This window comes from Hakea prostrata, chromosome 3, assembly GCF_041222555.1.
Source record: "Hakea prostrata isolate BN-2017 chromosome 3, UWA_Hpros_2, whole genome shotgun sequence".
Taxonomy (NCBI): domain Eukaryota; kingdom Viridiplantae; phylum Streptophyta; class Magnoliopsida; order Proteales; family Proteaceae; genus Hakea; species Hakea prostrata.
The window spans coordinates 8776216-8790921 of NC_142602.1; the positions used below are offsets into that span (position 1 = coordinate 8776216).

The following is a 14706-nucleotide window of genomic DNA, read 5'->3' on the forward strand; positions in this document are numbered from 1 at the left end:
GACCAAGTGGACAAATGGAAAGCATGTGGTCCCACTCTCCCCTGACTGGGCCCCACTGTTGAGAATAAAGATAAAAGATATAATATATATATATATATATAGAGAGAGGTGTTAGGAGTTAGGATATGTATATATTATATCGATGCCTATCCTAATTAGCAAATCAGAGATACTAAATGGATTCCAAGGTTTATACAAAAAAATAATAAAAATAAAAAAATTCCAAGATTACATAATATGGATTGCGATTTGAATTTTACATTTCTCTCCCTTATATGGAGTTGAAAACAAATATTTTCTTATTTTAAGAAGTTGACCAACAAAGGACAAGTATCCACTTGGCAATACGTGGTAGGTCAATCATTTGAATATTTTTAAAATTAAAGTTTATCAAAATTGCAGGAAGATGAACGGTCCCACAAGGGCCACAAATAAGAACCGTGGAAATCTCATCTTTTTCTCCAACAGTTTTATTATGGATAACACAAATGACGTGTAAATAATTGTGATGAATCCAAATCCTCTATGTGGTTTGGTTTGGAGTCTCATGCTTCTTATAATCTTATTACATGGTATTAACTTGAATTCTCACCGGCAGTTAAGTCATTCTCTATGACGGATTAAACCGTTGTTCGACTAAGTTAACTTGAATTAGATTGATTTTATACATTGTTAAACCCTAAATCCCATCATTTTCCTCTTCTTGATGTCTAAAACTCCAAATCCTTTCTTCAGTTAACAAGCTATGAAATAAATAAATTTGTGGGGGTGCGTTTCTAGATTAACATACACGTCGCTACTATTCATTTCTAAATGGATTCAGATCTGTGTTTTACATTTCTCTTCATCATACGGAGTCTGAGAACAAATATTTCCTTTGTTTAAGAAGTTGACTAACAAAGAGGACAAGTACCCACTTGGCAGCTGGCAATATAGGATATGTCAATCATTTGAATAATTTTATAATTAAATTTAAGAGTTTTTTACATGAGCCTCATCCATTTTCATGGAAAACAAATCGCAACCCCTCTAAAATCAAAACTTTGCAAATACCCCCTCCACATGCATAGATCGCCCCTCTAAATCTTGCAAATACCCCCTCCCGTTACTTAGGACTATTAAATAAATTTAATATGACCATATTACCCTCAAATATGGTAACGTTTGAACTTCATTTTCAAGAGCTTTTTACATGAGCCCTCTCCATTTTCATGGGAAACAAGGCGCACCATCCCCTCTAAAATAAAATAAAACCTTGCAAATACCCCCCTCTACCGTTAACCCCGTTACTTAGGACTGTTAAATAATTTTAATATGACCATATTACCCTCAAATATGGTAACGTTTGAACTTCTTATTTTCAAAACCATACCACCTCACTCCTCACAGTTACTCACGATGCCTTATAATATGTCGTCACCACTGCCAATCAACGCCCAAGATTATCACCGGAGCAACATTTGAAGAGAAGCAGTGCATACCTTATCTTAAGGAAAAGAGACGTTGCATGAAAAGAATAAAAGAAATGCAAGTGAGGTACACATTACTTCTCCTCAAATGTCCCTCCGGTGGTAATTGTGGGCGTTGATTGGCAGTGGTGATGATAGATTACGAGGAATCGTGAGTGGTGATGATAGATTACAAGGAATCATGAGTAACTGTGAAGAGTGAAGTGGTATGTCTTTGAAAATAAGAAATTCAAACATTACCATATTTGAAGGAGTAATATGGTCATACTAATATTAGTTTACAATCTCCTAAGTAACGAGGTTAATGGTGGAAGGAGGTATTTGCAAGGTTTTTTATTTTATAGGGGGTGCGACTTGTTTCCCATGAAAATGGAGGGGGCTCATGTAAAAAATTCTTGAAAATAAGAAATTCAAACGTTACCATATTTGAAGGTAATATGGTTATATTAAAATTATATAACAGTCCTAAGTAACAGGATATAAGGTAGAGGTGGTATTTGCAAGGTTTTGATTTTAGAGGGAGTACAGTTTATTTTTCATGAAAATGGAAGGGACTCATGTAAAAACTCTAAATTTAAAACTTATTCACATGAATCACATATCTTGAAGTAAAGCAATCTCGATTAGATATTTTGAAATACAAAAATAATAAATTACTGAGGGGATCAAAGAGGATCAAAGGTCCCCACAAGGGTCACAATTAAGAATTGTCAAAATCTCATCTCTTTCTCCAAAAGTTTCATTATGGATTATACAAATGACGTGTAAATAATTAATTGTGAGGAAGCTTCTTATAATCTTATTACGTGACACTTAAGTCATTAACCATAAGGGTTTAAACGGTGGCAACTAGAATTAAATTGATTTTATACATTGTTAAACCCTAAATCTCATCATCTTCCTCCTTTTGATGAGATGTAAACTTCAAATTCCATCTTCTATAAACAAGTTGTGAAAGAAAGAGAGAAAAAATTGTGGAGGTATGTTTCTAGATTAACATACATGTTTCTATCATTCATTTCTAAAGAATTTAGCGCCAGACCTAAAAGAAATATTTACATGAAGATCAATATTATTGTATGATTCCTACCCAAAAAAAATAAAAAAAATAAATAAATTATTGTATGATTTGTATCTAGAAGGATGGAATCTTCTCAACTGAGACAGAGATCAAATGGTCCCCAAGTCACAGCTGGTGGGACCCTTGAGTTTGTGACCGTGGATGCCTAGATAAGGTAATATAAATATATGCCCTTCTCAGCATCTTTCCAACATCGCATCATCACATTTCTCAGAGAACATCCTTATCTGTTCCTTATTATTAGTATCTGAGCTTCCTTAATTTGCTTTCTGTTGTTACAGTTACAGATCGATTCTCTGGTATTTGTATTTGTGTTAAAGAGAATGGGCAAGGCTGCGAAGAAGAGAATTCCTCTTAAAGAAGGAGGAAATGGTGAAGAAGCAGGAAAACAGTTACTGGAACTGGAAGAAGCTCCAGTGTATGGAGATGTGCTGGAAGCAATTCTCAATCGCCTCAACCTGCTGGATATGGTGGCAGCTTCTCGTGTCTCCAAGTCTTGGCTTGGTGCCGTCTCCGCCTCTCTCCGTGTATCTCCCCGTGTCAAGCCCTGGTTCATCGCCTATGTCCTCCACCACCGCAACCATTCTCTCTCCTCTGCTTTTGCCTTCGACCCTGCTTCTCGCGTCTGGCTTCGCATCCACATCGCCGGCGACACCCACCACTTCGCTCCTGAAATCAACCCTTCTTCCTCCGCCTCTCCGGCACTTCGCTCCTCCCATTCCCAACACCTACTCTACAAGATCTCCTCCGGATCCTTCTCCTTCTCCTTTGATGCTCTGCATCTCACTTGGCACCAAGCGGAAGCGCCGCTCGTGTGGCGGCAGGATCCCATCGTCGCACGTCTCGGCTCTCGAGTCCTGGTCGCCGGTGGCACCTGTGATTTCGTCGACGACCCACTTGCGGTGGAGATGTACGATACCAGATCCCGGAAATGGGAGGCGTGTGAGCCCATGCCAGTCCTGCTCAAGGACTCCGCCACCAGCACTTGGCTCTCCACCGCCGCCACCAACAACAAGCTCTACCTACTGGAGAAACGATCCCATGTGATCTGCTCCTTCGATCCCGAGACTAAAACCTGGGAACCCACTTTCAATCTCGTCTTGAGCACGAACCCACCTGTTGCTGTATTTCACTCAATCATCGGATTCGCCGACGACCGATTAATCGTGGTGGGTCTGCTAGGCGAACCAGAGGGCTTTGAGGGTCTAGGGCTCTGGGAAGTCGATCAGGTCACCTACGAGTGTACAAAGATCGGAGATATGCCACAGGCGATGGTGGAGAGTTTGAAAAACGCCAATTCCCGGCTTTCAACCCCAATTGCATCGATGGAGGATAATTTAATCTACATCTATAATCCTTGGAACCCAGAACAGATATTCTTCTGTGAATTGAACGGGATGAAGTGCGAATGGGGTAAAGCCATGAATCCGATGGAGAACCTTCACGGTGCGATACACAGATTCGTCTTTACATGCTCCAGAGTCGGGATGGGTGATCTTCAGAAGGCTATAGCGACTGGGAATAGAAGATTGACGGTGGAAACGGAACCAAGGGCTGTTGATCGCTGACTGAGCGATGCTTTTCTGAGTTGCAGAGATATCCACTGTCCACTCCAAAGGCTAATTCGCTCTCTTGCCTCCATTTGTAATGGTGGTTTCTCACCATAACCCTGTTTCCCTACCTGTGGAACATAAAGAGAGAAGGGCATTGTACTATTGTAGGTTGATCTGCTAAGAGTTGGGTGGATAGTGATGCTTAAAAGAAATGCATAAAAACCATTTTTCTGTTAATGATCTCTCTGTTCTTTCTTCTTCCCCTGTTGTGTAGTTTTTGTTACCTTCGTTTTTGGGGTAAACCCTTTTGTTTTTTTTCCCCTCTTTGTTTTGGGTAAATAGACTTTTATAATAACACGGGGGTGCCGACCCTTGGTCGAGAAACCACGGAGTGGACCCAAGATGTTCTTCCCGAACAAAACATGACCCTCATAGCTAAGCGGTGAGCCGAACTGTTACCCAACCTCAACATACAGTCAAAAAATAATAGCCCCAGCTGTTTAATATCCCTTACAATTTATTTGACCTGAAGCAGAACAACCTTATCTGAGTTTAACGCTTCAGAACAACTTTATCTGAGTTTAACTAGGAGACTAGCTGTTTATGTGGTTCATTGAAGGTCTCCCAATCCTTTGGGTAAACCCAGTGTATGGCTTTACTCAACTGAAAGTATCTCAAAATTTTAATAAGCATAATCAATAGCGCCCTGATCCTTATTGGATTTGAGAAAGAAAGAAACGGTTTGAATTCCTTGAATTGGTGTTGATAAAAAGAGATAAAAGGGTTGATGCAAATTTCATAGTTTCATGAGTGCTACCCATGCATCCTGAGTCTTGCTTGAACGCCATTAATTAGGATCCAAAGGTCAACATACTTGATGGGTGTTTGGCAATTGAAGAAGAAGATCAATCCAATTCCAGCTTCAGTCTTTATCCCAACTACTAATAATTATTATTATTATTATTATCTTTTGCCAAAGTAAAAACTTGTATTGATAAACCAGATTGGGAAAAAAATCCCATATATACAAACTAAGAGGTTAACCACCAAACAGTAGAAAGTACTTGTGACTTAGTTGACAGTTTAGCAAGTTTATCCGCTACTACATTATAGATTCTAAGAACACACTGTACAGATATGTTATCAAACATTACAAACAAAGATTTAATGAATTTTGCCGAGCCATAACAGCTCTAATCTAAAGAATTCTCCTCACCCAATAAACATTGCACCATAGGGAAACAATCCAAGTGCAGCATCGCCTTCTTGATTTCCACATGAAGAATGTGACGAATTGCCTCAAGATCCACTTGAGTTAGGGAACAAGCTCTACCAACTCACTCTAGCTGTGAGAAATTTACCGTTTGCTAGCCAAATCACACCAGCTCTTCCATCCATACTTAAATGGGATGCCTTTTCATTATCCTCAAAAAACACTTACCCAAAAAAGAACTTGATTTAGACAATATATCGAGCCATTAAATTTTCCAGGCTACTAGTCAAGAAATATAAAAAAAAGGAGACATAGATAAAAACAAAAATATGTCCTCATAGTTATGTTTATTATGTTATATTGTTTCTTGACGTCTAAACATAGCCCTTGTGCTACATATTTAGTTATTGTTTAAGAAAGTTTGTATGTCTATTGTTATCACCATTGTCAGCACCTTATAAGGTCAAATTAATGACTTTTTTGGAAGGGTACTTATGAGAACACGAAACATGAAGAGTCAAACATCACTCGTCACACTAAAACAATAGTAAAATTTAATTAGGTGATTGAGATCCCTTATTCTTAATGCAAGGTCTAGGATTTCTCTAGAAGTAGACTAACCTTATGGAGTTAAGGGTGTAATGGAACAATTCATATATCTAATTAACAAAAAAAAAAAAGAGAAAATGTTAAGATATCTTATTAAGGTTAAGATGAATTTCGTGACAAAGAAAGATGCGTTGGATGAGACAAATACTTCACCATGGTGCCATGTATACTTTTTGATGCTGTAATTCTGGTTTGCTCACACTTTACAATTTAACCCAAGCCCTATTCTAACTCAGCCAATAGAAGTGAGATGAAATTGCATGCATCCCCTCTCTCAAGTACTTTGTTTACTATATAGTCCTGTCAAATGTCTAATTTATCTCCATCTTATTTTTATGTTTTTTTTCTAATAATACCTACCTATCTCTAATTTTATATTTTAAGTTTTTCAATCATTTTTCACCGTTTATATTAATATTTTTTTATAAAAAAAAATGACAAATGATATACTATATTGAATGCACAAGCTTCCTACATCAATCATCATTTGGAAATTTTCCATGAATTTGGACTCAGGATCCACTAGATATATGTTTAGGTAAACATATGCCAATCAGGCAATCACTTTGAGATACTTTTGTACGAGAATGACGGATATTAAGTAAAATAAAAATATTAATCTCTACCTAACAAAAAGAATGACTATAATATTAATTTTTTCCATTGACATACCTCATTTGATAAGTAATATTATTTCTTAATATTCATAATGTGCCTACAAAGATCTGTTAGTTAGAGAGAAAAGGGATGGTTTCACACTGCATACAAGGTGAGAGTCTTATGGTATCAAAGGTGGGGCCACATCCATTATATGGTGCTGAGTTGTCCACCCCTCTCCCTTGGAATAGGAGATTCAAACATAAACTAATCATATGTAGTATTATTATCTAGACTATGTCTGGAAGGCTTAGAAGTTAGATGTTAATCTTAAGTAATCTCAATTAGTTGTTTATCAATTCTGATGGTCTCCATCTATTACAAGAGAATTCCACAAAAATTGAAAGATCTGAGCCTAATATTATTTTTCCATTTGTCATACCTCATGTGATAGGAGGAGTTGTTTTATTTTAATAGAAAGATTTTTTTTTTCTTTTTTCTTTTTGCTTTTATAAAAAGAAATACATTAAAAGGAGCAAGTTCAGAACTGAAGACATAAGGAAACGCGTTAAAAGGAAGTGCACGAGGGTCCAGATGTCAACTACACGTCATATCTTTTGGTTTAAAGCAATGAATGGTCGAAATGAAATCTCGACTGGTCAGATTCCAATCCAATGGATACAGGACACGCGTGCGCATTTTCCTGAATGATCTTTCCCCAATTAAAGGGAATAGCTGAATAGGTACGGCATAGTGGGAAGTTATCCAGATGGCAGCGTGGGAAACATTTTCTAGAAGAACACGTCATTTTCTTTTCCTTCCTCGCTTCTTCACCTTTCCTTTGTCCTTTCCCTCTCCGAAATTTATAAGCATCGTCTTCTACTCTTCTCTGGCCAAGTGGGCAAATTTAAAATAAAACGGTTCTAGAAGTCCTCAGCTCAGCTAGTGGCATGACTGTGACTGAGATGGCTCCACTGGAAATTAGAATTGAGGTTGACGTGACGTGGAAATCCAATCAGTTTTACTTTTCCATTCATTTGGAGATAAAGATCCAAAATCATTTATATAAATAGGAACTCTCATCCTCTACCGTTCTCCATTCGCATCGTCACGCATCCTCTGCTGCTGCTTCTTGTTGTAATTCTCTGTTTCTGTTTGCCCAGAAGATTAAAGAATCACAGAATTGAATGGCCAAAGCTGCAAGAAGAGAAGATGGAAATGAAGCTCCCAATCCCATCGTCTATGGAGATGTGTTGGAGGCAATCCTCACCCGCCTTGCCCTGCTAGACATGGTGGCGGCGTCTCGTGTATCCAAGTCATGGCGAGGTGCCGTCGCCACCTCTCTTCGTATTTGTCCACGTGTCAAGCCATGGTTCATCGCCTATGTTCTGCACCACCGTAACCATTCCATCACCTCTGCGTGTGCCTTCGACCCTGCCTCTCGTGTCTGGGTTCGCATCCACATCAGCGACAGCCACAACTTCACCGCCGAGAATATCAACCACTTCCTCCTCCTCCTCCCCAGCACTTCGCTCCTCCCATTCTCAACACCTACTCTACAAGATTTCCACTCGATCCTTCTCCTTCTCCTTTGATGCTCTCCATCTCACCTGGCACCAGGCCGAAGCGCCACTCGTGTGGCGTCAGGATCCCATCGTCGAACGCCTCGGCAATCGAATCCTCGTCGCCGGTGGCACCTGCGATTTCGTCGATGACCCACTCGCCGTCGAGATGTTCGACGTCGGTTCCCAAACATGGGAGGCGTGTGAGTCCATGCCAGTCCTGCTCAAGGACTCCGCCACCAGCACTTGGCTCTCCACCGCCGCCACCAACAGTAAGCTCTACCTGCTCGAGAAGCGATCCCATGTGATCTGCTCCTTCGATGCCGAGACTAAAACCTGGGAACCCACTTTCAATCTTGTATTGAGCACCGATGCACCTGTCGACGCTGTAGTGTTTCATTCCATAATTGGATTTGCCGACGACCGGTTGATCCTGGTAGGTCTGAGGGGTGAACCAGAGGATTTGCAAAGCTTGGGGCTCTGGGAGGTCGATCAAGTCACGTATGAGTGCAGAAAGATCGGCGAGATGCCACCGGCGATGGTACAGAGTCTCAAGAACGCGGCGAGCTCGGGGATCTCGACCCCAATTGCGTCAATGGAGGGTAATTTGATCTACGTCTATAATCCTTGTAACCCAGAACAGATATTCTTCTGCGAATTGAAGGAAGGGAAGTGTGAATGGGGTAGCGCCGTGAATCCCATGGCGAACGTTCGGAGTGGGATGCACAGATTCGTGTTCACATGCTCGAGAGTCGGGATGAATGACCTTCAGAGGGCCATGGCGGGTGAGAATCATCGAAGATTAACGACAGTAGTGGAATCTTAGTGAGATGCATGGGTTGTGAAGTGATAAAGTGAAGTCAGTTCTCATCAACAAATCCCACTACTTTATCGCTCCCAGCCGGGGTAGCTGTTCCCTAATCGATCCATGTCGATCTCTGTGACTTGCATGTAGAAAATTTCAGAGACAGACCCCTCGTTCAATGGTGATTTTAAGCACGTTAATATGAAGGAGACATCCGGAGACTGTTGGGTGGTTGACGTTTCACAAAGAACTCTAGAGAGCAGCAATAAGATTAGTCGTTAGTTAGCTAGCTCTCTCTGATGTACGTACTTAGTGTATATAATTTTTTATCGCTAGGTAGTTTCCCACTTTCCCTATCCTTTCCTGCAATATCTGTTGATGCTATGTTGCAACGCGAAAGAAACAATTAATAATGCAGTTAGCAATGGTTTTGGAGAAAGAAATTCTGGCATTGATTGACGTTTATCAAAACAGATCATTCTTTAAACAAATGGGAAATTTTCTGGACTAACACTAACCTGGCGTTATCCTTTAAAATTAATGTTATTCTTGAATTATTTAATTTATCAATCATATGTCCTATATAATGACACACCTTGGCGTGTCGTTAGGCAGTCACACTTAAATATAGACGTACGCAAATTAAATTAAAAAATAATAATAATCTGGAATGAAAAATTATGCGCTTGACTTATTTCTTTGTCTTCATTCATGGTCTCTGACTTCTTTTTCTCCGAATCATAAGTCCTCTAAATATTTGAGAAATATAGTTTATGAGTGGTGCTTTAAATTTGGGATGTAGGATTAATATTAGAAATAGGTAAATAAAAATTAAATGAGTTTAATGGTATTAGTAATAGAGGGCTTGACTAATAAATTGGATTACTCTAGAGGTGGCTTAATATTAAGTGATAACTAAGAGGATGGGATGAAAATTTTCCAAAACAAATTAATGAGAAAAGTGGTTGGTGGAATGTAGTTTGCAAAAGACTTGTTCTATCTAGAATAAGTTTTTTTCTATTTCGTAATTCATGAATGTAGTAGTGTACTTATAAACACCGATTAAAACAAAAATACACTCGTGGAAATAGCTAAATGAAGCATGGAGATTTGAAAAGAAGAAGCCATGAGATGTAATGAAGCATGGAGATTTGAAAAGAAGAAGCCATGAGATGTAATGCGAAAGGCTGAGAGTTTTTTTTTTCTTTTTTAATTTTGCCTTAAAATGAGAACAAGATACAATCGTAAAAAATAAGAATAGTGACAAGATCAATTGACTACAAGTCCAAGAATGTTATTGTTGGGTTAGGTGTTATTATAAGAGATGAGGAGAGCCTTTATTTACTTGCAAAATCAATTCCTTTGGATATTTTGGATGGTGAGGCAATGGCAATTCATGAAGGGGTTGGAGAAGCGTTAGAGCTAGGCATCTTGACAGTGGTGATTGAAGTAGACAGCAAAGAGGTGATCTCAATCCTAAATGACAGCAACAAATCGGTTCCTTTGGGTGCTCAGCCCATAGTTTTCGATATTATTTTTCTAGCTTCTGGATTTGAGAAATGTAATTTTCTATATGTTCTTAGAATGACTAATGTTTTGGCCGATAAACTAGGAAATGTGGCCTTGTCGATTTCGAGTTCAACATCATGGCCGGTAACCACTCTGTTGCTGGACGACTCTTTTGGTGTGTTCCGATGAACTTGTCTCGTTTTTTTGTTTCTTAAATGAATTTCATAAAAAGAAAATAAATAATAATAATAATAATAATAATAATAATAATAATAATAATAATAATAATAATAATAATAATAATAATAATAATAATAATGGTAGAAATGATAATAATAATAATAATAATAATAATAATAATAATAATAATAATTAATTGGAGAGAGTGGTACGTTCACTAGCATACATTTAATGGTCTCACCTTATCAACTTTGGTCTTACCTTATCAAGTGGTTTTGAAGAGATGAAACTCCCACCTTATCATCAAGATGATGATTCCTTTTGTGTTTGTTTATGTTTAGAAAAATTGAGAGTGAGATTCTACCGGAAAGGACGGAGATTCAAGATGTGGGGCCAAGCTGGCGGCCACCCACTAGTGGTTGGATGGATGGATCTGGATGAGAGGGCAGGCAGAGGCCAACAATTGAGGGAGGGAGGATGATCAAGTGTCGCTCTCGCTTTCAATTCGAAAGGGACGGCACCGCACAGCACAGCATTTCACTTCACTCGAGCTGTCACTAGCTATGGCAAAGAGTCAAAAAGCTAAAAGAGAAAGAGAAAATGAAATGCCCAAGCCTTCTCCATCAATCGTCAATCATCAATCCAAAGAGAAGGAGAAAATGAAATGCCCAAGCCTTCTCCATCAATCATCAATCCATTTCAATCCAGAAGATCGAGAAGGATCTGATTCTGAACACTATAGAGAGAGAGAGAGAGAGAGAGAGAGGTGCGTTCACTTCAATGCAGTGGGGTTTTCTGGATGTGGATGATACGGAGAAAGGAAGGAAGGTGTGGAGGAGCTGCACCGCACGGGTCTCCGCTTAAAGACAAGAAAAGTCTTTGGCTTTTGGCGTTTGCCATCCGAGCTGCTAGGGTAGTACCTAGTAGCCAGCGACTTGACATGCCCAGCAGCCTCTTCTTTCGTTTTTTTCTTTCTCCCAGCCCCCCTCCCCCATTAGCTTTTACTCCCTTTTTGTTCTATATTTCTTGGGAGGAAAACCTGGATCTTCCGCAAGCGAGCTTTAAAGTATTTCACCATACGACCTATATTTATATTAGACACAAGTAAGGTTTAAAGTAAAATACGATATATTTTTATATTAGACATAATCAATATTTTTATTATTATTATTAGATTGTAGTAAAATATATTAGTCAGTACTTTGTAAACTTGTAATATGCTCGAAGAATTTATGCTTACTTGCATTGAGATGAGACGGGGTTGAGTACTTGAGTTGCCCTGTCTAGTTGTCTCGCTATGCCTTAATAACTATTGTCCAATAAATTAATGAAACTCTGGCCAATATTATCCTCTTGAATATGAGTCCCATATGCCATGTCAAATAAAGTAAACCTAGCTTATCCCAACTAATAGGGATGGTCGAATTACAATACTTGATGATGTTGGTCTCTCTTCTTCTTTTTTCTATATGTATAATGTTTATCCATACCCATTGTACATGCAGCATGATGGTCAGCACGTTTGAGATTATCTCATCTAAAAACCGGCCGAGATATGTGATGTTGAATTAGGTACGTTGAAGACTTGTAAGTAAGGCGTCCCATGCAGCAGGGGCCAGGGTACGTGTGGTGTAAAATGTAGATGCAGATCAGTAAGGCCAGCTTATCATCCGCAATGCTCCTCGATCATCACCTTAATTAATAATTAGCTACTTTAATTGTCACATACCATTCAAACTATAACAACAAAACTATAATAAATAAATAAATAAATAAATAATGAAAATGAATAGGGAATAGGGAATAGGTCAAGACACGGCAATGTTATGTTTAATATTGTGTGTGTGTATGGTCCAAATCCAATCCAATTGACTGATTGAAATTTGAAATTGCTTTGCTTGCTGCTCCCTTTGTGGATCCATCCAAGGGTGTGGGCTTTTCCTTGGCCCATTTTTTCTTTCTTTGTTCCTTAATTTGTCCAACTCCATTTTTATGGAACTCCCACCCGCTACCTACCCACCCACCATTAATATACTCGATCCTCTCCCTATCTGGCCTCTCGGCATTTCGTAATTCGTATGAACCACAAGAATTAAGTGCCAATGTATGTATATATATATATATATATATATGCTATTCAATTTTGAGTGATTTTTGAAACAGCATGGGCCGGGATTCTCTTTTCCAAAATATCCATTGAATTTAATTTCTCTTGGAAAATTAGTATTCGTTCTCTAAGCACTTGCGAAAAATTAATTATAAAAATTTGTGGGAAGATGGACTCATGGACCCACCCAGAACCCAAAACCCAAATATTCTACGTTTTTCATTTATTGTGTATTTATTTACCCAGCAGAGCACTCCAGGAGTCACATTTACAAGCTTGGGAGGCCCCACCACCTTACACGTGAAGAGTTGGGAGGGGTGGGCTGGTCTAGTCAGCAACAGAGGACCCCGTCCTTTCTTTCTTTCTTTCTAGAGGTCACACCGCACCGGGTGGGGGGTGGGGTGGGTGCTCATTCATCTGTTTCGATCTTCTAGAACTAAAGCCGTTGGTCACTTGGTTGTCGGTGGGCATTCATAAATAATTAACAAGGAATAAAGATAATTATTATATCCTAATTGTCATCAGAAAATGATATAATTAATATAGTATATACCACTAGAAGACAATCTTAGCCGACTTAATGGAAATTGTGCCTCCTCCTCGTAGCTTCTAGAAGTTTGATTCCGTAATCTTCATTATTAAAGTTTTTGAATTAACAACTATACTCACCTAGTCACCTAGTCACCTCACTAGTTTTTTTTTTTTTTTTTGGTAACCACCACCTCACTAGTTGAGAGTTGAGAGTTGTGAGCTGTGGTTCCACCAGGAGCAGGACCAGGAGAATCATCTCAGCGCTCTTGTTAGCATGCCGAGGTACTCCTCCATGAATCCGGATCTTCTCCCCGTCGGGGGAGCACTCCCCCATGGCTTTCTGACCACAAATATTAGTGGGTCCCACTGATGAAAAAAAATATTTTTTTTATTTTTTTCAAAAAGTGTTTTTCAAAGTGCTCCCTGTACGGGTCGCTGATCCGGACTCCTTTTCCATGTGGTGGACCTCACCTGACCTGACCTAACCTGACATTATATTTTCTATTTCACTTTTAGAATATTAATTAATAATTTACCTTAAATAAGTAAATAAATACATGCTATTTGGTCGGCCAGATTCTGTGTGTCGTTCGCTCGTTTCGTTACTCACTTATTATTCCTTTCTGAATCGGGGGCTCTCTTTATTTATTCATTTATTTTTTTCCCTATCACTCACTCTCTCTCTCTCTCTCTGTAATTTTACTCTCTTTGTTTTCTTTTATTTTTTTAATTGAAAAACTATTTTATTGTGACGGCCAGACTAATAAGTAAGAATTCAGATCATATCTCTCCACCGTTCTGTCGACATATTTTCATCAAACATATTATTTGAATTTCATGTCATGTGGAATTCATGGAAGATCCAATTTCTCATTCATTTTATTATGTTTATACATGAACAAAAACTCAACAATATACTAAAAAAAACATCAATATAAAGCTGATCAAGTACAATAAATAATCATATTAACAAAATATATATATATATATATATATATATAAATATATATATATATATATATATATATATATATATAATAAATAATATTAACACAGATCTACACAAACGATGTAAATAAATCAATTTTTTTTTTTTTTGGTAATCATAAATAAATCAATCTTATTGCTATGGATAAAGCCATTCAAACTAGAGCCTCCTCGACTACAAGACTTGTTTCCCTGGAAATGGATTCAACATTATAATTACCAAACTCGCTCAAAACAAGTCTTTGATATCCCTAAACAGATTGACTAAATAGAGAGGAACACCAAATTGTGGATTTAGCAACAGTTGAGTCACTTCTCCGATTTCAATATAACATTGGCGTGATCTTTGTGTAGTCTTGTGTTTATGAAGTGTTAGAATTCATGCTGTATTAGAATTGATGTTTGAGTTAATGTCTAAGTGCGGGGACCTAGACTTATACTCCCTCAACAATACCCATCTAAATTGATGGTAAGATAGTGGCTCGTGGTATTTTAAAAACTAA

General features: G+C 38.4%; 1 protein-coding gene and 1 pseudogene across 1 annotated transcript; both read left to right on the forward strand.

Moving 5' to 3' along the window:
* The first annotated feature begins 2758 nt into the window (after positions 1 to 2758).
* Positions 2759 to 4588, forward strand: LOC149020631 (F-box/kelch-repeat protein At1g23390-like). The gene has a single exon (XM_089146955.1). The coding sequence runs from the start codon at positions 2874 to 2876 to the stop codon at positions 4116 to 4118; it is 1245 nt and encodes a 414-aa protein (XP_089003081.1). The 5' UTR covers positions 2759 to 2873; the 3' UTR covers positions 4119 to 4588.
* Positions 4589 to 7436: 2848 nt separating this feature from the next.
* On the forward strand, positions 7437 to 9048 carry LOC149020632 (F-box/kelch-repeat protein At1g23390-like; annotated as a pseudogene).
* The last annotated feature ends 5658 nt before the right edge of the window (positions 9049 to 14706 follow it).